Source organism: Halichoerus grypus, chromosome 13, assembly GCF_964656455.1.
Source record: "Halichoerus grypus chromosome 13, mHalGry1.hap1.1, whole genome shotgun sequence".
Classification (NCBI taxonomy): Eukaryota; Metazoa; Chordata; class Mammalia; order Carnivora; family Phocidae; genus Halichoerus; species Halichoerus grypus.
Genome location: NC_135724.1, coordinates 76,001,543 through 76,018,946, shown reverse-complemented (window position 1 = coordinate 76,018,946; position 17,404 = coordinate 76,001,543). Strand labels below are relative to the sequence as shown.

Here is a 17,404-nt window from a genome sequence, read left to right as displayed (position 1 = left end):
CTTGATGGTACCTGACTCCTGAGGCTCCCATCCTGACAATATAAACCGCACCACCAAAAGTAATGACGAGCCTACAAATTCAGCAAGGGTTTTATGGGTGGCTCCCCAGGGAGACACTTAGGGATTCCCAGGAGGCCCTGGCTCTTCACCGCCCTGCCCTCAGAACACCACAAATGAGACGTGGCGATCTCTTGACCGGGGCAGAGCCCACATGGCCAGACCGTGGCCATAATGAAAGTTTCCAATGATGTCGTCCCCAGCGGCCTCACCTTGGCCCCCATGCCGGCTTCCAGCTGGGTGCCCCATTTTCATTTAGAAATTTCTGTCTCTGAGAAAGCAGTAGCTCAGAGGAATTCATGATAGCCCAGGGGATTTGGCACAAGAAGGTCCTCCCCACCCCGGGCCACTACCCCAGAGCCATTAAATGCACCGGATTTCAAACCCAGCGGATCTGTCACTTGCTAGCTGGATGACTTTGAACAAACAGGCATCCTCATCAAAAAGGATGATGGTTCCAGCCATAAATATAGAAAGAAGCTCATAACAACGTGTGTGGCATACAGTGAGTGCCCGGCTACCGCCAGTTGCTAATGACCACAGAGTTTCAGCGCCTCGTTATTTGTGGGGTATCTTACAAACCATTCATAGCAATACCTGGGGAAGCTGATTTTGACATTTTGTTCAAATGTGCTCCCAAAAAATGTACATTTTCCCCTATAGTTAAGGAGAGGGGAGAAATGGGAGGAAAATAGAAATGAGGGTAGGTTTGTGATCGTTTCTAAGACCGCCAGTCCAACTCAGTTGTACTCCTGAGAAAGAACAGGATGAGTTCTCACGGAATTGTTTAAGAGCCGAGATCAGTGATTCTCAACCAGGGGTGACACTGCTCCTGGGAGACATTTGTCAATGGCAATTCCTAGAGACATGTTTGGGTGTCACAACAAGGAAATAGTGGGTAGAGGTCAGGGATGTGGCTCCACGTCCTACAACATGGACGTTGCAGGATGGCCCCACCACAAGGAATTACCCAGCCCAAAATGTCAGTAGCATCTAGGTTGAGAAAACCTGCTTTAGATGATCTTATTTCCAAGTGTGGGTACATCGCTGGAGTGGGAATGTCATCGCCCAGCCACATTTCAGCTAAAGATGGGGTCTTGGTCCAGTCCATTTATGTAACAGGCAGGGAAGTTGGAGTCCGGAGCCTGGAATAGGTTAAACCAGGGATGGATTCAACTCTCCAGTATGTCTTAAGCTGCCAGGTGTCATTTATTATGCTCCTACTGTATAATTTAGGATCATATATGATAGTCCTTATAAAGCAGGCCCTGAGCTTCAAGCACGTCCTAACAGGTTCATCTCCAGCGAGGAAAACATATATTAAATAATAAATACAATGCAGTGTGTTCAGTGCTGGCATGGAGGAAGAACTAGGAAGGTTAGTGATTCTATTGGGGTGGAGGGCACCAGGGAAGGCTCTTTGGAGGCAGAGAAATGAGGACTGAGTACTGAAAGACCAGACTTAACCAGGCTGGCTGGGCAGGTAAGGTGTAAGGTGAGGAGCAAGAAGAATATTTCATAATTTGACAACACGGCCATCCATCATTGACTGAACACCTACAGCCTGCCAAGAACATGCTAAACACCTTATATTCATGCTCTTATTTAATCTCCCAAATCCTTATGAGACAGATACCACTGTTATTCATATTTTACTGATGAGGAAAACCAAGGCTCAGAGAGGTTGTGGCCCTTACCGGAGGTCACACAGCGAGTACGTAGTGGAACACAGATTTTAAGCCAGATTCCACATCCTGGGACATTCGATGGTGCCCATGCATAATGTGCGGCCAGAGGTGGGAGACAGGGAGGTGAGTTTGGGGAATGGGAAACCACTGGAGGTGAGGAGAACGCAGAGAGATGGTCCTGGTGAGGCTGGCCAAAGCCAGATAAGACAGGCTGTGAGTGGGAGTCCCCCAGGATTTGCGTGATCTCATCAGAGCTGCTTTGGGCTTGTATTTCAGCGGAAGAGTCCCTGGCGTGTGACAACCCTGGCTTGCCCGAAAACGGTTACCAAATCCTGTATAAGAGGCTCTACCTGCCAGGAGAGTCCCTCACCTTCATGTGCTACGAAGGCTTTGAGCTCATGGGCGAAGTGACCATTCGATGCATCCTGGGACAGCCATCCCACTGGAACGGGCCCCTGCCCGTTTGTAAAGGTAAAGAAACCTACTCACCACCCGGGATGGGGACCGGGAGATGTCAGGTCTGGCTTCTTGTTATGATTCTCAATTTGCTCTAAAAAGTCCATCTACTGTATTTCATGACATCTAAGAAACCAACCATTATTTTCTGCACTACTGAGAAAGAAAAAAAAAATGCTGCCAATTAAACGATGGCACAATGCCTTCTCCCGGCTTAGCATTTTTATTTCTACTTACTAAAAGCTCTGTTGCGAGCTTCGATTTTTATCATAACGGAGAGCCATTCTACTTTGCACTCCTGCTTCGGTTACATGGCTTAAACATTCCCTGCCTCCTGCACCCCGTTTTCACAACCACTTGGTTCCCAGGGGTTACGAGGGCTCCCCTGTTGCCTCTGGGGTGGTCTCCCCTGCTGCTCACACCCTTTCCAAACGCTGATGATGGTGCGCTGGACCATGGCGCGCACTGAGCCGTCGTGAGCGCCACCTGGTGGCAGCGGATTAACACGCCCCCATCCCAGAGATGGTGAAGAGGGAAAACTTGTTTTAAAATCAGTGATCTGAGGTTTTTAGACGGGAGGGGGGTTGGGGGGATGGGTTAGCCCGGTGATGGGTATTAAGGAGGGCACGTTATGCATGCAGCACTGGGTGTTATACGCAAACAATGTATCATGGAACACTACATCAAAAACTAATGATGTACTGTATGGTGACTAACGTGATGTAATAAAATAAAATAAAGTATAAAATAAAATAAAATAAAATAAAATAAAATAAAATAAAATAAAATAAAATCAGTGAAACACTCATCACTGAAATTAAGTTTCAACATAGCCAGTGAGATTTGGGTCTATTTATCTGGGTCTTTGAGGCATGCAATTAATAACAATATCCTAAATCCGTTCGATGCTTTAGGCTAATAGATCTTAGGCTTTTATGGCATTAATGCCCCTTTGAGAATGAGGCAGAAAGTTCTGAATTCTCTCCCCAGCAGGGACGGAGGCATCATGGAGTTTTACGTTTCTACTTGGGAACCCATAACTTCAATGGATCCCCAAATGCTTTATGTTTTCCAACCAGCATTTCTACTCCTAGGTAGATGCACAAATTAATTGCAAACAAGTATTCACAGCAGCACTTGTACATGAATATTCATATGTACATGAATATTCATAGCAGCATTGCTCACAAAAGATGGGAATTACCCAAATGTCCATCAACTGGAGAATGGATAAATAAAATGTGGTCGAGCTAGACTGGAATATTATTCAGCCATGAAAAGGAACGGAGTGCTGACACCTGCCACAGCCTGAATGGACCTTGAAAACATGATGCTAAGAGAAAGAAGCCAGACACAAAAGATCACATATCTTATGATTCCATTTATATGAAATATCCCAAATCGGTAAACCCATAGAGACGGGAGGCAGATTGGTGGCTCTCAGGGCTGGGGTGGAGAGAGAAGAGTAACTACTTAGTTGGTAGAAAGTTTCCTTTTAGAGGTGATGAAAATATTCTAGAACTAGATAGAGGTGGTGGCTGCCCAACATCATGAGTGTGCTAAATGCCACCAAATGGTACACTTTAAAATGATTAATTTTATGTTATGTGAAATTTACCTATGTTTTTAAAAAAATTTTTTTTTCTTGAATGGCCTCATTTAAACCTCAGGACCACACTCTAAGATAGATGAGGCATCAGGGCGCCTGGGTGGCTCAGTCGTTAGGCGTCTGCCTTCAGCTCAGGTCATGATCCCAACGTCCTGGGATCGAGCCCCGCATCCGGGCTCCCTGCTCAGCAGGAAGCCTGCTTCTCCCTTTCCCACCCCCCCGCTTGTGTTCCCTCTCTCGCTGTGTCTCTCTCTGTCAAATAAATAAATCTTAAAAAAAAAAAAAAGATAGATGAGGCATCTTACCCGTTGTATGGTTACAAAAGGAAAGGCCCAGAGAAGTTAGGTGACTTTCCCAAAACCACACAGCTATTATGAGACAAATTCAGGATTTGAACACATGTCTCCTGATTGTAAATTCCCTGCCTCTTTCCCAGTAAGCGGCCTTTAGGGTGGACTTTAAGGCTGTTAGGCTGGTAGCTTCCAATCTGCCAGTCGCTTCAGCATTCGAATCACCCAGACTGCTTATGAGAAACAAATTCTTGAATCTACTACCCCATATCTACAAAACTAGAATCACTGAGGGGTAGGACCCTGAAATAAGCATTTTAACAAGTTCTGGGTTGCTCAAATGCACTTTGAATTTGAGAATCACTTAAGGCAGTGGTTTCTAAATGTGGGGTGCAAATATAAACAGACTTCTGGGCCCCTGCAGGGAAGATGCTGATTCACGGGGTCTATGGCAGGAGCTAGGGAACCGGGGTCACTAACACCAGCTGTGAGTCTGATCATCAGGCAAGTGTGAGAAACGCTGGCATAGAGGTGCTGCATATTCTCACCTGGAATCAAGCAGGAGCCTATCCTGTGAGAGCCAAGACCTTATAGAAGCAGTTCTTAATAAGAGGGCAAGAGATCCTGTTGAAATGCAGAGAAAAATAAGAAATCGGCAACTGGGATTTTTTTTTTTAAGATTATTTATTTATTTGACAGAGAGAGAGACAGCGAGAGAGGGAACACAAGCAGGAGGAGTAGGAGAGGGAAAAGCAGGCTTCCCAAGGAGCAGGGAACCCGATACGGGGCTCGATCCCAGGATCCTGGGACCATCCAAGACCCTGGGACCATGACCTGAGCCAAAGGCAGACGCTTAATGACTGAGCCACCCAGGCGTCCCCGGCCACTGGGATTTAAGACAACTGCCTCCCTCTTCTTCCCTGCCTTAATTTTTGATGAAGCCCAGCCCTGTGTTTGAATTTATTTTCGATAGCACAGGAAATCCACTTTGTAGAGTTCAAACATTGGGATGTTTTCCCCCGGGGGAAAGATTGCCTGTAAACCGTCTAACTGCTACATGGACGTTCATAGAAGTTGATCTGGTGTTGTGGGTAAGTGTTCTGCGTGGAGAAAAATTAATAGGGGTTGTTTTTAAGAAATCTAAGTAAGGATACCACGGAAGGGCCATTTTTGAATCTATATGTGATCTGCCCCCTGATTATTTATGTTCCTTTTTGGATTCACTACAAAAGTATCTCATGCAAGAAATAGAAGAAACCAAAGTTGCCAACGAAACATTAGCTGTTTTTCCCTTCTTTTCTCCAACCCTTCCGTTCGTTCCCGGGAAGCCAGTCTGGATCACCCGTGAGTGTCCTGTCTCCCCAGTTCCCTGGACTTACACAAGTAGACATACTGCAAAGAGAGGGGCAGGAAGTGTTCGTTTGTTGCCAAGTAAAAAAACACTTCATACCATACCTATTTTGTGTTTTGCTTTCCCCCATTTATCACACACATCTGTCAAGTTGGAAAAAAGAAAAAATGGAGCTCTGTCTTATCTTTTTAATTACCATGGGGCATTGCACTCTGATGTCTCCTAATGCATCCGCTCCTTCCTCTGTGCATGGATCTACCAGTTCTTTTCCGGTTTCTTGTTTGTTTTGTCTCCTTTTGCCCAGAAATGGCCTTGCCCGTGAATCTTTGGGTGCTGACATTTCTCATCGGATATGACAGATTCCTCCAAGGGAGATTGATGGTGTGGGCAAAGATCTGTGGATGCTGAGATTTTGTGGGTTTTGCCAGATTCTTTTCTGCAACTGTAGTGATTCATGCTCCCCCTCTAATAATGTGTGATAATGTCCTTTTCCCTACGTCCTTGCCAGCACTAGATGTTATCAGTTTTTTTTTTTCTATGTTGCCAATCTGATGGGAAGATGGAACTGCCATTGAAAATACATGATCAAGGGGAGCCTGGGTGGCTCAGTCGCATTAAGCATCTGCCTTCGGCTCAGGTCATGATCCCAGGGTCCTGGGATCGAGTCCCATATTGGGCTCCCTGCTCGGCGGGAGGCCTGCTTCTCCCTCTCCCACTCCCCCTGCTTGTGTTCCTGCTCTCGCTCTCTCTCTGTCAAATAAATAAATAAAATCTTTTTAAAAAAATGAAAATACATGATCAAAAACACAAGAAAAGATAAAAGGTGCTCAGTTTTGCATTCCTGAAACTTCTATGTTCTAAGATAGGTAAGCCCTTGAAGGCCCAGCAGGTGAGTGGCCCCCTGCCCCTCACTTTCTTCATCAGGCATGACAGAGTTTCTGGCAGGAAAGGATCTTAGGGGATGCTTCCATCTTTCTGTCCCCTCCACTTCCACTCCTGAGACCCCACGACTCTGTAAGGATATGACAAATCACTTCCTCTTCCAAAAAAAAGTGGGGTGCATGGCTTTGTGTTCTGGAGTTGGCTAAGTGACTGAGGGTCAATGTAAGGCCACCTGATGGGGACTCGGAGGCCCTGGGATTCAGCCTGGCTGGGCTGTGGGTCACCTGTGTGACCTTGGGCAAGCCACCCTCCCTCCCTGACCTCGGTTTCTATTTGTGTGAAATAAAAGGAAAAGGCGGGGCCCTGGAGGCTGCATTTTAACTTGTGCCCCAGGAGGCCATTGACCACACTCCCAGGGACACAAGTTCAAAGTCTCCTTCCAGCTCTGAGATGCAGTAGGAGTTCATGCATTCCCAGACACTCAACCCAAGTCCAGCTCATGTCTTGGGCGGGAAGTATCTATCTCATTTTTCCCATTTTCCTGATGCCCTAGCTCCAGAGATAATCTGTAGTTAGTTAGTTAGTAAGCTAGCTTTTCAACTGGTTCTGTTGGCATCACATGGTAATGACCAACGTCAAAGAGTGACTTTGACCGAGGCACAAATTAAGAAGTCTCTGTATTAGGACGTGCATACAGCTGGGCCTTTGGTGGCCATCCCCTGCCACCCCCTTATAATGCACTCTGTTTATCTAAGCCCTTCACTCTGGGATTTTGCTTCTTGGAAACCCATCCACATGGCTATATTTTTGTGCTCACCTACCATGATGTCTTTGGTGCCAAAGCCTGGGAATGCCAGTCCCCATCATCTTGAACTTCCAGAGAAGTTTTACGGGGAATACGGGGAAATGAATGAATTCCGGAGAGTTCTAGTCTGTGGCAGTGAATGGAAATTGTTTTACAGGGAATACGAATAATGGTCAAATAAATATGGAATAGAAGTAAAACCGGAAAGGTTCATATAAACACGTATTTCAAAGCAGGAAAACAGTTTCAGCTCTGGCTGGATTTTGGAAGTGGGGCTTTATCTTGAGCCTCACTGTTCATCAACCTTTGAGCTACATAGGGAACAATGAAAATGAGCAGAACTACGTAATTAGGAGCAGAAGCTGGGGAAAGACAAGCAGTCTGGGTTTAAAGACTGCATTCATCCCTCAGAAGCTGTGTGAGATCGGAGAAATTGCTTCACTTCTCTGAACCTCTGTTTGTTCATCTGTAAAATGGGGATGATGATAGTATCCACCTAGTGAGATTGTTGTGGGTGTAAGTGATACATACAGAAAGCTCTTGGCACAGTATCGGACATGCGGTGAGTGTTCAGTAATTAATCACAGGGACTACTATGGTCCTTGTTTCTTTCATATCTATGTCATGATCTCTCAGGAACCTAGGAAGGGATGTGTCCAGGCACTTCCACTAGTTCCAGAAGCCCAAGATAAATCAAAGCTGATCACTAACTTCAGCAAACCATAGCACAGGTTTTTGCTCTTAATTTTTTGGCTTCATTTCATGCAGAGTGAATTCACTCGACATTAACCAATGCTTCCAATTTCCCTTTCAGTTAATCAAGACAGCTTTGAACACGCATTAGAAGGTGAGTTCCATAATGAAAAAGAAATCCAATAAATCAAGCTAATAGCAGAAAACAAGGGCAGGTCCTTGCATGTCCTTCTCCAGGTGCTTTAAAAAATAAGCAGAAATTCCATCTCCATACTGCTAAAGATAATTTCAAAATAAAACATTGTAAAAGAAACAAACCATTGAATTTGCAACCTAGGGTCCTAACTATGACCTGAAAGGGATTTGTCACCAGTTCTGTTCTTGAGGTAAGAAAATCTGAGGGTCCACATGCCTGAGAAAGGCACAACCCAGCTGTATGACTTTTCATCCACGTGGTGCTCTTTAGGGGAAGTAAATCCAGTGATGCCTCACCTTCCATGCTGAGCACCCCCTGTCTGCCTGGGAGATGCTCTGTGGTCCGTTTTCCCCAAGTTACCTGTCCCTGTATCCTCCTTGTTTTCTATTCTCCTCCTATTAAGAATTACCAAGTGAGATTTATTAATGGGGAATGGATGGTAAACGCTAGCCAGGATTTTGTTCGGGTTTTTATTTTGTGGTTCCCTTCCCTTTCAACCCCTCCCATATATAAACCATTCTATATTCTGTGTAACCTCCATTCACTTGGGTACCAAACCACTCACTGGGGCTGTGGTGTCATAAGATGTATATATATATATGGTTTCATTTTTATTTTAAAAAACTGATAACCAATTAAGGAGTTTTTATTATCATTTTTGGAGCCATTTAGCTTTCTGACAATAGATCATTCACTCAGAAGGTGGGGCCACGCGAACTACGTGTCATTAGTTGCTCTCCTTTCCAACAGATGACATTTTTTTTTAAGATTTTATTTATTTATTTGACAGAGAGAGGGACAGATAGAGAGGGAGCACAAGCACGGGGAGTGGGAGAGGGAGAAGCAGGTTTCCCGCGGAGCAGGGAGCTCGATCCCAGGACCCTGGGATCATGACCTGAGCCGAAGGCAGACACTAACGACTGGGCCACCCAGGCGCCCCATACAGATGACATTTTAATCCCAACAGGCAGAGCCGGGCTCAAGCATAAGTGCAGAGGTGGGGCATGTATGAGTCACTCTGCAGGGAAAAGGGAGAGCATTTCGGGGTGTTATTGTCTGTCACGTCAGGCCATCCCTTTGTTGCCTTTCGGCAACCAATGAACCATGGGAACGTCTCAAAGGCCTGGGTTGCTCAGAGACGATGAGAGCCGTTGTAATGTTTTGTGCTCATGCATTTGTCATGGGTGTTAGCATCGATTTTTCAGACTTCGTAGAGTGGCGGTTAATGGATTATAGATTGGCCTGCAGCCGAACTCTGTGGGCCATGGCCGTGGAGAAATGGCAGAGAAAACCTGAGTGCGGGTGTCCGGAGGAGATGTGGGGTCTCCCTTCAGGCTGTGCTGAGAACACGCCCCTGGCCCCCACAACAGCTTTTGTAGTTCTTACAATTTCCACAAACCAGTGGAAGGTAGTGGGGTGGGGGAGCTCCAGGTGAGGCCAAGAAGGTGCAACCGTGGCCTCTGAGAATCCAAACTGGGTCTTCACAGTTGGGGTGTCGTGAGGGGCAGGGTGCAGTACTGAGAACAGGCCCAGCTGCCCAGCGCCCTCTCCTGGAGGGTCTGATAGAGCAGCTCTGGGAGGCATCTGTCAGTCTGGGTGCAAGGAGCTCCCCTTTCCCATGGAATGTCGAGCAGATCTGCCTTCCCAGTTAGCACATATGAGATTTTCTCCACGCCAACTCCCCCCCCCAAAAAAATGGGCATGGTATGACCAGGGGTTAAAAGAGTGTCATTCTCGGTAGCCCCATGACCACCCCATCCAAGGATGGGTCTGGGCTCCGTTGCAAAGAACCAGTCCCATTATCTCTAGTCTCTGCCTCTTCTCCCCTCTGGGGATGCTGGTCTAACGGCTAAGGCTCTGCGATGTCAGCTCTTTCAATGAGTGCAGAACTGGGAAGGCAGGTGGCCACCTGGGAGCCAGGTGCCCATGCGGGTTGAGGGTGTGAGACCAGAAGGCTTCACTGGCTTATGTGTTTAGTAGCAGAAGCAGCAGCCGAGACATCGCTGGAAGGGGGAAATATGGCACTGGCTATCTTCATCCCAGTCCTCATCATCTCCTTACTGCTGGGAGGAGCCTACATTTACATCACCAGGTAGGGGGCTTCGGGGCAGGGCGTGGGGGACTGCCATCCACTCAATGACCAGTGCACTGGAGGACAGGGTCTCCATCTGTAGCTTGGGGTTGGTGGCATTTGGGAGCTTGGAGATGACATGATTCAACTCAGCGCTGGGAGAAATACTCCTACTGAGCACCTCCCACCCCGTCCGAGGCAGGAGGGCTGAGCATGCAGCAGCAAATAAGCTGGCACTACCCCCGAGCTCAAGGAGCTGTGCTTTAGTGGGAGAGACAGACACACTGACATCGATCCCATCATGCACTCATTCATTCGTTCACTTACTCCACAAACATGTGTCGACAGTCTACTACATACCAGACATTGTCCTGCGTGTTGGGGATCATAGAACTTGCTTGCAATGAGGAAGGAAGGTATTTAGCCATGGCTAGGATATTCACTAATTCATTCAAATTCACAACTATTGAGCACCTACTATGTGTCAGGCAGTTTGGGGGGTGGGGGACAGTTCTAGGAACATCACTGTGGACAAAACCGAAGGAGATCTTTGATATGTGGTGCCCAGGTTCTAATGGGAGGAAGATAGACAGCAAGTAAAGTATAATAAGAAAAGTAAATATGGTTTACCCTTGAACAATGTGAGGAGGGTGAGGGGCGCCGACAACCGGTGCGTTGAAAATCTGCATATATAACTTTTGACTCCCTGAAAACTTAACTACCAATAGCCTACTGTTGACCAAAAGCTTTACTGATAACACGAACAGTCGATTAACATGTGTTTTGTATGTTATATGTAATACATACCGTATTCTTTTTTTTTTTTTTTTTGAGAGAGAGAGTGTGAGTGTGGGGGTTGGGGGCAGGGCAGAAAGAGAGGAAGAGAGAGAATCTCCAGCAGGCCCCATGCCCAATGCAGAACCTGACATGAGACTGGATCTCCTGACCCTGAGATCATGACCTGAGTTGAAATAAAGAGTTGGACACTCAACAGACTGAGCCACCTAGGCGCCCCTAATACCGTATTCTTACAATGAAGTAAACTAGAGAAAAGAAAACGTTATGAAGAAAATTATAAGGGGGGCAGCTGGGTGGTTCAGTTGGTTAAGCATCTGCCTTTGGCTCAGCGGGGAGCCTGCTTCTCCCTCTCCTTCTGCCCCTAACCCACCACTTGTGCTCTCCTCTCTTTCTAATAAATAAATAAAATCTTTAAAAAAAAAAAAAAAAGAAAAAATCATAAGGAAGAGAAGATACACTTGCAGGACCATACTATATTTATCAAAAATTCCACATATAAGTCAACCCGTGCAGTTCAGACCTGTGTTGTTCAAAGGTCAACTGTGTACATTAGGGAGCAAAAGGGAGCTGGAGTAGGGTGATGATTGCACTCTAGAAGAGGAGTCCCCACTGAGACATGACATTTGAGTAAGTACTTGAAAGCAATAACAAGTAACCTATGCAAATATCTGGAAGAGGAGGGTTCCAGGCACACACAGTATGTGCCAAGGCCCTGAGGCAGGCATCTGCCCAATATCATTTTTTTCTGTTTTTGTGGATCCTACAGTGTTGAAGGGGGAGAGGAGAAATACACAAATTATGACACACTGTGTTACACAAACAGTGTAATACACAGAAATACACAAATTATAACACAACACATTGTGATGAGCACAATGAAGGAAAGAAATAGGGTGTGGTAATAGAAGAACCACTTTTTAAATAGGTAGTCAGAGAAGGTTGTTCTGAGGCAACACGGTATATAGTTGGTGCTCAGTAAATGCTGATTATTGCTGTTGTCGCTCTGTGTGAAAGAGGGGCTCGAATCACCTTACAGGTGAAAACCAGCTGAGCTCCCCCGCTCTGCAGGAAGGGGAGGTACTGAGGTTTTAGTTTTCAGTCACCCGCTTAGAACTTGAGGGCAGTTATGATTTTGGTATTCACCCACTTGGATTCTCACTGCAAGAGGCTGTTTCTGCACACCTTCTTGGCATTTGTGGAGGTGCCCGAGCCCGGGAAGGGGCCCCAGCTAGCTGTCCTCCTCTGGTAACGTAACTCCTATCTCCTTCACTGCCCTTTTCCAGATGTCGCTATTACTCCAACCTCCGCCTGCCCCTGATGTACTCCCACCCTTACAGCCAGATCACCGTGGAAACCGAGTTTGACAACCCCATTTATGAGACAGGGGTGAGTTGGTCTCTCTTCTCTTTTGGGTGGCAGACTTGGTATTGGGCACTAGGGACACAGCTGTAAACCAAATAGACCTGGTCCAGCCATTAATGAGCTTATAGTCTTGCAAAGGAGACAGAACTCAGTAATAATAAGAAGAAGAATATGGGGGCGCCTGGGTGGCTCAGTCGTTAAGCATCTGCCTTCGGCTCAGGTCATGATCCCAGGGTGCTGGGATCGAGCCCCGCATCGGGTTCCCTGTTCCGTGGGAAGCCTGCTTCTCCCTCTCCCTCTGCCCTTGCTTGTGTTCCCTCTCTCACTGTCTCTCTGTCAAATAAATAAATAAAATCTTCAAAAAAAAAAAGAAGAAGAATATGTACCATGAGCCGGGCACCTTAAATGCATAAGCTGCCCAAATCCCTGCAACTCTGTTGTATACCATGCAGTTACCTCTGATGGACTGATGACGATACTGAGGGTCAGAGAGACAAACAGATGATTTGGCCAAGGTTGCACACAGCCAAAAGCACATGGCTTGGAGCCAAGATACAAATTCAGACTGATGCCATTAATCATTATATTATCCTGCCTCCCTTGAACCTCAAACAATCAAATAGGCCAATGGGTATCTTGATTATAACAAATCATCATTTTTAGGGACCATAGAAAATTTGCAGGGCACCATGATGCATGGCCAAGACATCCTAGTGCCTTAGCTGTATTCTACGAGTTAGATGCAAATCACAGGTCCTGCCCACACTTAGGAAAGGGGATCATGCAAGAATGTGACCACCAGGAGGTGAGGAAAAGGGGGCCCACCTTTGAGTCTTCCCACCATACTCCCATCTACCATAGATGTGCTTGCTTATCTGTGTTGACCCAGCAGGAACAGTAGACCTCCACGAAAGCATGTGGCAATGACCTCTTCTGGGGCCAAGGCTCTGACTTCTTATATCTCCCAGCTCCTCTGCCTTGAAGGCCTGGAATATATTACACACACTTGACGAATATTGGAGAAATTGAAGGGGTTGCCACCCACGTGTTGTAGTCATTTTCGATATGGCACTGCTAAGAAGAGGTCGTATGTTATTTTACATTCTATATACCTTGTTTCCAAATACGAAAAGAAGGTCAAGCTGATTTAAAAAAAAAAAAAAAAGAGCACTTCAGAAACTAGATCTTACTGATACTTATTAGCGTAGTGTATCAGCTACCCAGCACTATGATAAAGCTGAGTAACAAATAATCCCAAAACTCGGTCACTCAAAGCAAGCAATGTTAATTTGCTCATCAGTCTGCGGGGCGGTGTTTTCAGCTTGTTGCAGCTGGGTGGTCATCCTGGCTCAGCTGTGCTCACTCACACACCTGGGATGGGCAGGTTGTTGGTCGGGTGACTCGGCTCTGCTCTCCACAGTCTTCACCTCCTCGGCTAGGACTAAAGGCTCTCAAGGCACGCTCTGCCGGTGGCTCCACCACCCAGCGGTTTACCCAATCTGTGCTTCTCTCTCTTGCAGGAAACCAGGGAGTATGAAGTTTCCATTTAAGGAGAGCTACTCCTGAGAAGGGAGCTCGCAGATCGGAACTCAACTACAACCTCCTTGAGAAATTCATCCAGAGACCACGTGGCATTTGATTGAAACCGCAGAATGTTGTCCGTCTTTTCTTTAGACTCTTTATTGAAGATTCACTGTTTTCTTCGCTGTATTTATTATATTTAAAATCGAAATAGGTGTGTTTGGAGGTGTCGCAGCTGCGGCCAAATCCATGTGACAATCTCCTTTCCAAAGGCAGGCAGATGACCTGCAAAATGACCAACATGGCAGCAAAGGGAAAAGAAAAAAAAAAAAAAGCAGCTGGGTTTCCCCATCAGCAGGGGCCATCATCTGCAGCTCTTGCTGCATCAAATTGCACGCATTTGGGATCCATGCCCTTGGTGCTTTTAGGAGAAATCCAAGCCCCAGGATTAGGTTGGAAAGGGTAACTCTTGATGGATTAACTTGGGTCGGACTTTAGCTTGAACAAGTCTGCTCCAAAACAAATCCCGGGTCCGCTCTTCCAAATGCTCTCAGCTTCTAGAAGGTCTCGCCACATCCCCTCCCTCCCATGATCCTTCCGAAGGCGGCAAAGGTGTGACCCTGAGCATTCTCGTCTGCCACCCTGGCCTCACTGGAGGCTGGCAGAATCAGAAAATGTTGCAGGGTAGATGAGAGATTTGAGAATTCAGAGAGAGTGCGGGGGCGGGGGGGGCATTGAGTGAGGGGATCAAGTTAGTAAAATGTTCTTTCTTCTGACCCTCCACCAAGAATGAAAGGGAAGGGAATTTATGCTGCAGGTGCAAGAACTGATCCCTTTGTTCAGCAGGGCCCCCCTCAAGCTGTGACTGTAGATGCCCATGGGGAGCTTCCGCCACATAGTTACATAGTCCCTATTTTGGTAGCTTGTCTAGGCAGCTCTGGAGCTAGGGTAGGGCAGTTGGTTTTCACATACACATCGCCTCCTCCTGGCTAGAAGCTTGGGCTTCAATCTTGGGGGACCTGAGGCCCAATACTTTTCTTCTGCCAGAAAGGAATCCTGCTTATATGCTCCTTAAGGCATGCATTCATGACGCACAGCAAGAGATAATTCAAGGCTGCTTTCCAGCCACCCAAAACCCACCCCATTTTATGCAAAACAAAACAAAACAAAACAAAAACAAAAAACAACCAGAGGAGAATCGTTCCAGACCATTAGTAAGCAATGTCATATCTGGAGAAGGTTCAACGATGCAAATAATGTACCCTTTTTTTTTAAAAGGCAGAATCCAGTCTTTGCTTTTATTTCCATTTGATGCTTATTCTAACCCTAACCCTGGGTCACCTGGAAGGAAGAACTCTATTAATGATATTTAATTTTAGAACATACTATGGTTACGTGCAAACTAAACATTTGTCTTTTGTCAGGACTGACAAAATATGAAATCTTTATTCTAACCCTGTTCCCTAAAAGTGGCCTAAGAATCCTTATTGGCTGTTGGAGGAATAGAAAAGGTGTTGATTTTTTTTTTTTTTCAGGATACCGATGTCTTAGTTATGTCTTTAGTAGCACAGCACCTATGACCATGTTTTAAAAGTTTATTTTCACCTAGAGATGGATCGTGTGAGCTTGGCAATGTCCAGTGTGATTGGAAAGACAGGTTGGTGTCTGTTTTTCTTTTTAGAATACCTGAATGTGTATTTGTAACATGTAAAGGTAAAAACATAATAATAGTGCCAAAAATGTACTGGGCGTCTCATTTCAGCTCATACGTGTCTGTTTTTATAAGATCGATGTCGAAACCCCTTGGGATTAAATATTTTTGAACAGGATACAATCTTGAGCAACTCAAGAACCAACTGAACCTTCCTACAAGCCACTCTTTGTTTTTAAAACAGTGGGGAAATACGTTTACAGAGATTTCGAGCTTCAAAGAATGCATGTGATGGTGTGTATTACATGCTAATTCCTGTAAGCTGTATCTGTCAGCTACCGCCCTGTGCTTTGAAAATGCACACACTCGATGCTTTTCATCTTGGAGCTCCTCTTTTTGATTTTTTTTTGGGGGGGCGGGCTGGGGAGGAGTAGAATTATTTAGCCAACATAAGTATGCTGGTTGCAACTTGAGGGCCATCCTACTTAGTTCCATAGACATGCTTTAAATATTTTTTGAAGCCAGCTCCGTGGAAAGCCTCCAGTAACTCAGGCTGATAGCTTTGGAAACTGCAAAACTGCCCAGCAGGAAGCAAAGCGGCGACATAATTAGGATGGGTTGTATAAGCAGAAGTGACTTGGCAAATATATGCGTAGATTAAGGCTGAGCATAAGCCTCGGGCAAAAATGACCTTTCTTTGGGGGTAAATCCGAAGGGTATGACTTTCCTATGCCCTTGAGAAGTCATGGGGGTGGGGGACGGGGCGGTCATGCGAGGTCAGATATTATGGAGTTGTCCAGCACCCTCAAAGGTAGGCTTTCTCCTGGGACGTTTTCATTTTCATTTTATCCCCAAACAGAATAAAAAGCAAAACAAACTTTCTAAGCTAGAATAATGAAGTTAAGTCATTTTCCACTTTGTATATATTGATGCTAATAAAACAAATGAAAAAGAGGCAAAGCTATGGGGTTTTTGTTACAAAGACACTGCAGGGTGGCATCGAGGGGGAGGGGGTGTTCCTGGTGTCTGGGGATTGGGTTGAGGTAACACCTGCTGACACTTTGATTGACAAGACAGGCTGCCAAATTGGGAACGGTTCCGGGAACATCGGGCGGGATGTCCGGAACAAGACAGGACAGCGGGCTGCCGTGACAAAGACGGGAGGCTTAAACAGCAGAGGGTTATTTCTTGCAGTTTTGGAGGCTGGAAGTCCAAGACCAGGGTGCTGGCCATTCAGTTCCTGGTGAAAACTCTCTTCCTCGCCTGCGGATAGGCTTCTCTCTCTGTCCTCTTCTTATAAGACCACACTGCTATGGGATTCAGGCTCCACTCTTAGGACTTCCTTTACCCTTAATTACCACCTCCAGGCCCTGTCTCCAAAAACAGTCACATGGGGGATTAGGACTCCAACTTATGAATTGGGGGTGGGACACAATTCAGCCCATAGCATTCCACCCCCTGACCCCCCCAAAATTCATGTCCTTCTTTTATGCAAAAGATTCATTCTATCCCAACACCCCCAAAGTCTTAACTCATTCCAGCATCAGGTATAAAATCAAAAGTCCAAAGTCTTATCTAAATATCCTTGAGGGGCACTTGGGTGACTCAGTTGGTTAAGTGTCCGACACTTGGTTAAGGCTCAGGTCATGATCTCAGGGTCGTGGGATGGAGCTCTGCTTGGGCTCCCTGCTCAGTGGGGAGTCTGCTTGTAATTCTCTCTCTCTGCCCCTCCCCCTGCTTGCACTCTGTCTGTCTCTCTCTCTCTGCTCTCTCTCTCTCTCTCAAATAAATAAATAAATCTTGAAAAAATAATAAATATTATTGAAATCGGGTATGGGTCACCCCAAGGCAAATTCCCCTCTAGCTGTGAAGCTATGAAACTAAACAAATTATGTCCCTCCACACAATGATGGGACAAGCATAGGATGGACGTTCCCATTCCAAAAAGGACAATTCAGAAGGAAGAAAGGGGTG

At 46.0% G+C, this 17,404-nt stretch overlaps 1 protein-coding gene across 5 annotated transcripts in view; it reads left to right on the top strand.

Annotated features, from left to right (window-relative positions):
* Positions 1–16,384, top strand: part of SEZ6L (seizure related 6 homolog like) — a 176,404-nt gene extending 160,020 nt beyond the window's left edge. The window contains exons 13-17 of one of the 5 annotated variants that reach the window (XM_036105190.2): positions 2,022–2,216; positions 7,953–7,985; positions 10,011–10,119; positions 12,180–12,282; positions 13,779–16,384. In XM_036105190.2, the coding sequence (XP_035961083.2) occupies positions 2,022–2,216; positions 7,953–7,985; positions 10,011–10,119; positions 12,180–12,282; positions 13,779–13,808 (470 nt within the window). In that variant the 3' untranslated portion in view covers positions 13,809–16,384. Of the gene's footprint in view, positions 1–2,021; positions 2,217–7,952; positions 7,986–10,004; positions 10,120–12,179; positions 12,283–13,778 lie in introns of all 5 variants that reach the window. The other 4 variants (XM_036105189.2, XM_036105188.2, XM_036105192.2 and 1 more) reach the window with 4 other exon arrangements.
* The last annotated feature ends 1,020 nt before the right edge of the window (positions 16,385–17,404 follow it).